Source organism: Brassica rapa, chromosome A03 (assembly GCF_000309985.2).
Source record: "Brassica rapa cultivar Chiifu-401-42 chromosome A03, CAAS_Brap_v3.01, whole genome shotgun sequence".
NCBI lineage: Eukaryota > Viridiplantae > Streptophyta > Magnoliopsida > Brassicales > Brassicaceae > Brassica > Brassica rapa.
The window spans coordinates 35971064-35982351 of record NC_024797.2 but is presented as its reverse complement, the minus strand read 5'-3'; the positions used below and the strand labels follow the sequence as shown (position 1 = coordinate 35982351).

Sequence of the window (11288 nt, the reverse complement as noted above, 5' to 3'; positions counted from 1 at the left end):
GGATCGGTATCGGTTATGTTCCTCGGATTCATTTTTCCAAATCCTAATAATTACATGAAAAACAAATATCAACATATTTTTCAAAATATACACCCGCGCGCCTGCGCGGGTCAAAATCTAGTTTACATTAAAGACAGATATTAATAATTAGAAGATGACAATAAGTTTGGTCAAGTATATCTTTGACCCGGAAAAATATATTCGCATCTCATCTAATATTAATGACCTTCCAATGATTATAAGATGACATTTATAGTGCACCGCCGCAACTAATTAGTAGAAATGATTGAAGCAAATTGGCAAAAAGAGTTGCATAATTGTTAACACAGAAGTTGTTACAAGTCAATAGTTACAGCTAATTCATCCCGCGAAATCAGCCGCAGCAAAAGGAGACAGACAAGAGACAGAGAGAAACAGAACAAACTACACAAAGTGACAGAGCACAAAAGATCACCAGATCAAGCTGTACAAAAACCAAATCTATAGTCACGTTTTTTTTTGCATCAGACCCACCAGACAGAACAAGGAAACCATCCCCACATTACACACACATAGACAGTCTGTTAATTGTTACAAAAGGTAAGTAAGAATCTCAGAAAAAGATCTTTTGCCTCACCAAAAGGAATAAAAAAATTAGCAGACAAATGTTATCGATACGTCTATGTCCCAATGTGTTAAGCTGTCCGTCAACTCACCAAACTAGCTCATGGCCGTCTGTTTGATCTCCTCTCAGGCTTTTATAGGAGAGAGTCTGAGAATAAACCAGTTAACCTTTCATTACTGAACCAAGTTCCTCTTGAGTTTTATGAGTGGACCTCTTTAATCAAAACTCTTGACTACTTCAGAACAACTTCAGCAAGTTTCTAATGACAAAACAGATCATAACAATACCGTCCTAAGTTCTTGGGGATCTTTTGCAGTACATTAACTTGGATTATTAGCAAAAAAAGGGAGAAGTTGAAGACTTCATGTACCTGTCGTAACACAAGTACGCATCACCAATTTGTCCTGCAACCTTGTTTCGAACTTTCCAGACTCAAATCTGAAACATACAATGTCGTTCTGAGCAATCAATTCAATGTTCAGCCAAATTAAGCCTCAAATTCACTAATCTAAGATTGAACAGCTTCTTCTTCATAAAACGTTGAGAATCCATCAAATGGGACCACTATAGAGCAGCAATTAAATCAACTGCATGCAACTATCTATCGGAATAGAGAACTCAAGCATTCAACACATACCTGAAGTGTATGGTGAAAAGGGTTGCTTTTAGACACGGGTCTCGAGGCTAAAACCGGACGAAATATTTTATAAACGGAAGATAGATAGCTGCTGCCTTTGACTACCACAAGAACAAGGAAGACAAAAGCCGAGGAACTGGTTCGAGCCCATGAGCACTGACATTTTCCGCAGGTGGGTTTGAGGAAGACGAAGCAGAAAACTCATCTCCAAACTATCAGATTCGATCCTTCATAGTGCTTCTTTAGGGTTTAAGACTTGTAGTTGTCTCTTGGGGAGGAAGAAGACGAAACAAAAAAGATTTTGATTTCGCTCTCTTTTTAGACAAACGAGCTTCTTGTCAAAAAGGCCCATTATATGTAATTCAGGTATTTAGGCCCAAATGTTTTTGGTAGGTTAAGAGACAAAGTCGAACAACTAGCTCTTCAGGAAAGGCGACTTTGGTTTTGGGCCTGGACCATTTGAATTTAAGGGGTTTGTTTAGTGGGTTACAAAGCCGAAAACGAAAAGAAATCTAAAAACCAAATTTGAAGATAAATATAAATTTACCAAGATCTCAATCCGGTAAAAACCCAAACAACTAGAACCGAATAGAAAGTGGTTTTGATTTAATAATACCATTTAAAACGAATGAATATTATTTTAACAAAAACCCATAGTATATGGATATGGTTCGATATATATTATAAACTAAATAAATCAACTAATTAAAATATAGTAATATAGTTATGTATAAATTATATAATATATTATTTTACTGATATTATTTTAATGGGTTACAAACGGCGGAGGGGGGGTGGGTGAAGCCGGAAAAGAAAAGAAATCTAAAAACCAAATCTGAAGATAAATATAAATTTACCAAGATCTCAATCCGGTAAAACCCAAACAACTAAAACCGAACCAAATAGAAAGTTGTTTTGATTTGATAATCTATACTATTATTTGCGAAGTAAATTTTTGGAATCGAGCTCTCATGTTAAAAATTAGAGTGGTTAATAACGTATTTACCCTTAATGAATAAAATGTATAACTAAAAAAAAAAAACGAAATTTTAATTTATTTGATTAGATAGTTGATTAAAATTAATAATAGTAAGAATTATCCAAAATCTGAAAATATAATTTAAAACGAGATAATTTTTGTATATATTGTATTGTTATCTGAAAAAGTTTTTTAGTTAAAAGTTAAAAACATGAATTATATAACAAAATATTAATCAAATAAAATTCTTAATTATATAATTAAAAATAGAATATTGAATTATCCAAAATCTAACAATATAAATAAAAAAAGATAATTTAAGTAAATTTTTGGAATCGATCTCTCACGTTAAAAGTTAGAGTGGTTAATAATGTTTACTAGGTGTTTTGCCCGCACTTGCGGGCTTAATAATTTTATAAAGTTTTGTAAAGAAATATATTATCAATTCAAAAAAATTCGAATACGTTATTTTCATGCTTTTTAAATATTTAATAATTAATTTAATATTAAATTTTCTATATACGCTAAAGTTTTTCATTTTAATAATATCTATTATTATGTAAAATAATCCTCAAAACATTTATATATACATAAAAAAATACATAAAACTATATACATGAATTTATATTTATTTTAATATAATATAGTAAAAGATAGAAGATTTACGGGGTTTTAACGACTAAATTGTTTTTATATTGACATGTAATAAATATTATCTAAAATTATTAATTAAAGCTAATAATTGAGTATAAAATATGGATGACAAAAACAAATTGAGTATAAAATATGATTAATATTTATTGAATAATATTAAGTTATATGTTTTCTGTGTGTTTTTAGTTTTAAATTTTTAGTATTTAATTTTTTTATTAGATTATGTTTTCAGATAACAACACAAAATATATATGAATTATCTTTTATTTTAAAATATATCTTTCAGATTTTGGATAAGTTTTGTTTATTATTAATAATAACTTAACTAAATATTTTCTCCGCGGGCTTAATTCTCTTGCGAATAATTATTATTTTATCTTATTAAATTAAAAACAGAGCATAATAAGTTATTATTTGTGTTCTTTAACATCAGATTATTTATATATATAAAATATTTTATCTATTAAATATGTTTATTATTGTGTTGAAATTTTAAAAATATGCACACATTAAAAATATTTTATATCTTATTTTATAATTTTATAAGAGAAAAAATTATTTTTCGATAATAACACAATATATAAGAATTATTTTACTTTTTAAAATATTTTTTTGGAAATTTATTATATTAAATTATAATCAATTATCTAATATAACAGATAAATTATATATAAAAAGTTCATTAAGAGTAAAGCCAATATAACCAGTCTAACTTTTAACATGAGAGTTCGAATGCAAAAAATCACTTCACAAATATTAGTATAGATTTGATTAAGTTATATAATAAATTATATATAAAAGGTCATTAAAGATAAAGCCGACATTAACCAGTCTAACTTTTAACATGAAAGTTCAAACGGGAAAAATCATTTCGCAAATAATAGTATAGATAGGCTACTTATTTTACGTGTATTTTCTAAATGTTGTAAAAATATAAATTACTTTTACAAATGCTTATTCTTGCTTAATGAGTTTTATAATATATGGTCGAAAGAATTGAAAGACTACGAGATAAAACACTATGCTTCAAAATAACATTTTTTCATTAAAACTCTAGAAGATAAAGATCACTAGAGAAGTGAAGAGGAAATTAGATTAAAGCTTCGAACGATATTTTTATTCATGCTCGTTTAATCGAAAGCTAAATAAATTTTCTAGTCTGAAGTCGAATGTAAGATAAAAATGAATGTTATCAGAAGAGCTTTGTTTATATAGTTTTAGACTTAAGAAAATGTTGAATCTGATAGATCATTGCCAATTTTTGCGGATGTCGAAGGTGTAGTTGATCTCCAAATAGCACTTATTATCATCATCAATGAACTGAAATGTAAAATAAACTAATTAAGTAACTTAAAAACTTATTCACTAACAAAGCAAAACATAGTTGTATTTGAAGAGGGCCTCATGATCGATACTCATCAACGTTAGTAAAAGATAATAATTAAATTTTATTACGTTGACAAAAACCTATAAAAATTTAACTGCCTGCTCAAATATGAAACGATATACCTTTGTCCTTGCGGAATAGGATCCTCTAGCAAATATACCAGACGGCGTGGTTTCTTCAGGCATCACATGTTGGTAAGGCTCAGCCTGGGGACTAAATGTCCCAAGCATTGCTTTCGTACTATCCACTGCCCCAACAAGAAAAACACCAACTATTAATAGATAATTTCTTGGAGAATATATCTTACACAAAAATTTAAAATTACCCTTGACACCGGTTTTCCAAACGGTATTGTTATAGCGAAGTCCAGAAACAATATTGTTGGTAACACGAAAGTTGAAGACAAGGGTGTACTTAGATCCTTCCTTTATGGTGAACCAAGGACCTTTCGGGTTCGGCACACCATCATCAGGTATCGTCAATACCATCTCATCTCTGTCTGGAGACCTAACTGTCAAGTGTAGTATCTTTACTACAGGATCCGGTGTCTCTGCATTTCGTAGATCGTAAGTGTGTTGGATATAACAATTTAAGTGTTTTTCTTCCAAAACATCATTTAGCATATAGCATTAGGACAGCTTAAATTCAATAGTTATGGACTTTATGCCCGTATTAATATTAACCGAGAGACTAGAGTAAGTAAAAATGTCATTTGATTTAACTAACACTAGATTTTGACCCGCGCACCCGCGCGGGTATTATTTTCCGATAATTATGTTCGTTTCATTTGTACTACTTTAGTTTATTGTTGAGACTATATATTTCGTTACTTTACTGTGTTATATATTTTTGTTCTTAGATGTGTGTTGGATCAGTCATGTAATTATATATATATTTTTTAAAATGTAAGTATGTATTAATATATCCTCAAATGACCATTATGTAAGTTTTTCTTCCACATTTAGTCTAAAAAAGAAGAAATGATTGAAAATAGTTTTATTAAAAGGTATATTTAATCTTATATCCATAAGGTTATCTAATCATAAACTTTGGTTTTAATAAGATAGATGGGAAGAGTTTTCAGGGTGAGGTTTAAAATTTTAAAGAGTAGAAAATAAATACTGAAAGTTTTAAATATTTAAAAGCATTTTAATTTTTAAATTTATTATTTAAAAATAGAAAACGATGAGTAGAAAAGTATTTTGTGTTTTTAGTAAAACATATTTTGGTACTTTTCTTCTTCAAAATTCCTTTTTATGATAAAAACTAAAAATGGTTGTTTAAAAGATTTGGCCATTTAAAATTGTATCTATGTATTGTATATTGTATCTATGCAGATATATTTGACCACATAAGAAACTCATATATTAATTTGTACAGAAAGTAAGTATATAGTTTATTTTTTAAAATGATAGTTAATTTGATAATTAATAACATTGGGTTGACAAAAAAATAATAATAATAACATTGGCAATCGTAGACTTTGACCCGCACGCCTGCACGAGTGTATATTTTGAAATATATGTTGATATTTGTTTTTTATGTAATTATTAGAGTTTGACAAAATGAATCCGAGGAACATAACCAATACCGATCCAAAAATATAGTACCAAACCCGAACATAAATTGATTAAATATTCAAATTAATCAAAATTTTATTATTTAGAGAATCAAATCTGATCCGAACCGAAGTATTCGGTACCCGAATTTATCTAAAAATAGATTTATATACTTATATATATTAATTATTTTTAGATTTAACGTATATAAAACATCAAGAATGATACTTTTAAATTGGTTTAAATACTTGAAAATAAATAGATAGTCAAAAGTAAATATCTGAAATAGTTAAAGTATACTCAAATCACCAAAAATACTTAAAATAATTATTGATTCTGTATCCAAAATTTTAAATCAAACCAATTGATATGTTAAGCTTAGGTATTCTGACATATGTTATTCAAATTTATAGGTAATATATTATTTTATTTATAGATTTTGAGAAATTTAAAATATATAATGATTTAAAACTTTAAAAATAATTTAAATGGATTATCCAAACGCGAACCAAACCCGCAAAGATCTGAATCGAACTCAAACCAAAATGTAGAAACATCCTAATAGGACTGAAATCTTTGACTCCGAAAACCCGAAACGCAAACCGATCAGAACCAAACCCGTATGGGTACCCGAAAGCCTATCCCTAGTCATTATTATATATCGTATATTGTCATCATATAATTAATCGTATTTTATACATACCATCATATAAGTAATCATATAATTAATAGTATTTTATACGTACCATCATATAAATAATTACATATATTATATTTTTAAAACTTAATATGAAATATAAAAACCATAATTTGAGTTGGTATTTCAAATTGGGCTTTGTATTGTATTTTTCTTATATATATTGACAATATTTTTTATAATGGTTATTAAAAAATAGTTTAGTAAAAATCCATTTTTGAATATATGTATTATTTTTTAATCAATTTTTGATATAAATCAACTTTAAATTATTATTTTTATTTGAAATATGTGTATAAAGTTTAAATTTTGTTTTATGGTTAGTTTAGAAAAAAAAAGTTTTAGACAATTAGATTGACCCATTTTCGTATATTTTAAAACTGGCCCAAATAGATAGTTTCTTATAATATAATGAACTTTCAATTTTTTTTAATAACATAAGCCCATTACTTTGTTCTTAATACTACTATCCTTGTAATATGATCGATCATGTATCTGTATACATCCGCACGGAGGTACAATCCTATTTTTCAAAATAGGTGTCAACAATAATATCCGCGCGGGCGCATATATATGACAATATATCTTATTCAATATTAGATACTATTAAACTTGTTTGCGCAAAACATGGTAACAAATTAGTGCAGAATATTTAGCTGCTTGTGTATTTTTAGGATTTCTTGCTGAAATCTCATTGATATATTAAAAATATATTGCACATAAATAGTTAAGGAAGGTGTATTTATTTGGTTTTAGTGTTTACGTGGAGAGAAAGAATGAATGAAACAGAAAAGATAATATTCGATCTGTTAGACGGAATAATATATTCGGTCCCAAATTTATGGTAACGAAATGATTTGGTGGTTAAGCAAGATATTTTCAAAAAGATAATCACATGTTTCATTTTAAAAAACATGAAAAAAGTGGGCTTACGTTTGAGATTTTGTAAATGGGCCACATGATTTATAATTTATGGTAAAAGGATTATGTTTTTGAAATTACTAAAATGAATCTAATTATACATGTTTCCAAACACATTTCATTTAGACTACTATTTAAGTTTCCAAACAATCCTATTTTGTACTTGAGTTTTAATAAGATAGATGCATGAATCGTCCCTCCCGTACATGATATCCTTCTAAAGATTACAGTCTAATTAAATCATAAGATGTAAACGAGATTGTGGTTTTGGTTTACCTCCAACGTCTTCAAGATCCACCACGCCGATAAGTTGCTCCTTCCATCTTCTCAAGCTTTCATCATCCTATCAAAATTTTCGACGGAAATATAAATTATTTTTAAAAGTTCGATTAATATAATAGTAAGATTAATAACATATAACCAAGCTAATTCCACCATTATATATAACCTTGTATAGTTTAGATCTTCTCATAACAGTAAGTTAAAAAAATATAAAGACCTTGTCTTTCTCAAGCTGTTCTTTGAGAGCGATCATGGGACCGAGTTCGGGCTTCCTGTCTTCGTCGTCATCATCATCATCTTCGGTCGGAGACAAAGAGCTCTCACTGTTCATTCTGCTTAGCCTATTTTCTCTGTCTGATGTTTCTCCTGATGCTTCTCCTCCCTTCTTCTCATCTTCCAAACCCATTATTGATTCTTCCAAGCAAAACTTAAGAAACAAACAAAAACCAAAGTCTCTTGGTTAATCTAATATGATTTTAGTTAAAATCAACCTTTGGATTCGAGCAAAACTCAAAGATGGCAACAGAAAGAGGGAGAGAGAGAAAGTGAGAGTGTTTTTTTTTTTGAGAAATGATTATATTTGGAGTTGAAGAAATGGTCATGCGGTGATCCTATTATTCTGTTAATCTAACTCTCAAAAAAGTCAAAATTTGCTAAATATGTACGAGTTTTAAAATGCGCGTATAGTTGTATTGTTTATACGTTTTGGCGACAGTCTATAGGAGTGTCAAATGATCAGCGTAACCATGAGTGATCAGCGTTTAAAATATAACTAGATCCAGATCCATGCGCGGATAATATTTGTACTAATTTTAATAATAATTATTGAGATAAGATTATATTTTTATTTTGTATAACTTCTTTTTTTTAAAATAATTTACTTTTGTTTTGGACGTAACGTTTGTATTTTAGTTTGTTATTTGTTGACAAAAAAAGTTTGTTTTTTGAAACACAATTTGGAAGAGATAGACATTTATGTAAATTTTGATATATTCAAACTTTGAAAACTTTTGGCACATATAAGAATAATAGATACTCGTTTGGGAAGCATATATTTGCAAAATGGTTATACTTATTGTCTATGGAATTGGCTCATTAGTTAAAACAAAGAATCTACTTTGATCAAAAAGAAAATCTTGAAGATAAGAAGGAATTAAGTTGTTAGAGGTTATCTTGTTTGCACGGTACTTTAGTTAAGATTAGATTTATATATTGTTAATGAGGTTAGAATATTCTATTCTATTTGATTAGATTTTGATAATTAAAAGAAATTAAAATAATTGGTATTACAATACCGATATAAACTGCAGTATTCCTTTATAATATATGGCTTAAATAGATTAAAAAAGAAAACATATGTAATGACAATTATGTTTTGAATCTATACTATTATTTATGAAGTGATTTAGCTTATTTGTCATGATTTCTATGATTTTAGTTAATTTTGTTTATTTGTCATGTTTTAATTAGGTTTAAGCTGAGTCATTAATTTATTAATAGTTTTTAGTTGACTCCATAATTAATTAATTTAAATACTATAACTAGAAAATATGTAATAAGATAAATAATTATTTTGATTTTGCTTATTTGTCATGTTTTCCATGGTTTTAGTCAATTGCTTATTTGTCATGTTTTTATTAGGTTTTAGTTTAGTCATTGATTTATTAATAATTTTTAGCTGAATCACTAATTTATTAATTTAAAACATATTCGTAATTAATTTTATAAAATTAAAAACGAATTTTGATTTAATAATATTTAAATCTATGTGTTATATTAAAATTCATATTTTCTTATTTTTCATATTTAATTAGGTTTTAAGCTTTTATACAGGTCATTGATTTATTATTAGTTTTTAACTGAGTATTTATTAATTTTCACAAAACCTGTAATGAATTTTATATATAATGAAATACGAATTTTATCTTAATAATATGAAATTTATATGTTATATTAAATAATTAAATTATAAACTAATATAATAAAATTGGGAAAATATATTTAAAAATTAAGAGAATTCTTATATATATTGTATTACTATCTGAAAATAATATTTTCTATTATAAAGTTAAAAAATTAAGATAAAAAAAATTTATAATTAAATATTAGTCAAACAAAAATATTTATATAAAGATATTTTCTAAACTATTTCTAATATATAAATGTTCTAAAAATTTTAACACAATAATAAGTACATAGTTTGATGAACGTTTTTTTGACATATATAAATAATTTGACGTTTGATTTAACTATTTAAAATCATAAATAATAACTTAACTTGTGACTAAATTCAAAACAAATTATTTTGCTTTTACTTTAAACCAGTTTAAGTTTAATCCGTAAAACACTATAGTTTCAGTTGGTGACCACTAGACGAATGAAAAAAATAAACAAAATATAAAATAAAAAACAAAATTTCATTCGAGGAATTGAAAAAAAAAATATGAATTTTTGTTCAATTTGTTCCTTATCAAAATTGCATAGGGAATTTTTTTCTTATAAATTCATTCCTCCATGGAGAATTTAGAAGAAAAAAATGGGATCTACCTCTCAATAATTTGACTAAAATTTCGATATAACTGGTATAAATTTTGAAGAAAAAAGAATTCACCATAATTTTTTTCCTTCAACATGTTCACCAATTAGAGTTTTGTTATGCTGATTTTTGAATTAATAACACATAAACTAATAATTATTCGTAAGATGATTGTGACCGCATGTGCGGGCAAAAGACCTAGTTATAAATATATAAGACTGAAGCTTATATGCTACTTATTTTCATATTAATAACTATAAATTGGTGGTAATCTTTGTATGGGTCAAGCTGAACCAAATATGAAACACTTTGATTTTTTTATGTGCGCAGGTATTGATCTGAGAATAAGCAGAAAAGACCATGTTTTGCTTCTAATAGTAAATCAGTGTTATTGTATTACTCTTCTATCATAACATGGTCTTGTATATGTAGATTGGAATATAAGCAAAGATGATCGATTATTTGTGGTGACATGGAGTCAAATCAGAGTTAGTGTATTATTATTCTAATAGTCAATAACACATCGGTTTTGTTAGATTAATTTCCGATGGTTATGGTAAATAAGGTTTTGGTTTACTTTAAGTGATCCGGTCTCATTATGTACGTAGCGTGTAAATATATAATGTGTAACAAACTTGTGCATCTCGTAATATATTAAGCGTGGTACTAAAAATGAAAAGTCCAAATTTTAAAAATAACCTTTTATGGTAGATAAAAAAATAAGACTTTAAATTAATAGAGTAGACTAAACCTCCGCTCGAGTGTTTGTTTTTAATTATATATATATATATATATATATATATATATATATATATATATATATATATTTTGATAGCAAAATAAATTTACAGACTCATATAGACTCTTTAAACCAATGTGGTAACTTCGTATCCATGTGTACGACGAAAGACGGTTGTGTCTGAGCACTACGTGCAAAGCGATCCGCCTTTATGTTTTCCGTCCTTGGAACATGAACGATCTCTGAGTTGGTAAAGCTTCTTCTCAAAAACTTAATGTCATCCATGTAGCTTT

At 27.2% G+C, this 11288-nt stretch overlaps 1 protein-coding gene and 1 long non-coding RNA gene across 3 annotated transcripts; both read right to left on the bottom strand.

Moving 5' to 3' along the window:
* Positions 1-296: 296 nt before the first annotated feature.
* LOC103868396 lies at positions 297-2361 on the bottom strand. Its single transcript, XR_632862.3, has 3 exons — positions 1242-2361; positions 975-1042; positions 297-863 (listed from the first exon to the last, which is right to left on the bottom strand). It is a non-coding gene; the product is annotated as an uncharacterized LOC103868396 (long non-coding RNA).
* Positions 2362-3953: 1592 nt separating this feature from the next.
* On the bottom strand, positions 3954-9492 carry LOC103848193 (rho GDP-dissociation inhibitor 1). 2 transcript variants are annotated; one of them, XM_009125151.3, is made up of 5 exons: positions 7938-9486; positions 7715-7781; positions 4587-4811; positions 4384-4508; positions 3954-4194 (listed from the first exon to the last, which is right to left on the bottom strand). In XM_009125151.3, exons 1-5 carry the CDS (start codon positions 8124-8126, stop codon positions 4123-4125), a joined length of 678 nt encoding a protein of 225 aa, XP_009123399.1. In that variant the 5' UTR covers positions 8127-9486; the 3' UTR covers positions 3954-4122. The 2 variants fall into 2 exon arrangements, with proteins under 2 accessions (XP_009123399.1, XP_033143580.1); XM_033287689.1 differs by having other exon boundaries at positions 4384-4811; positions 7938-9492.
* Positions 9493-11288: the final 1796 nt, after the last annotated feature.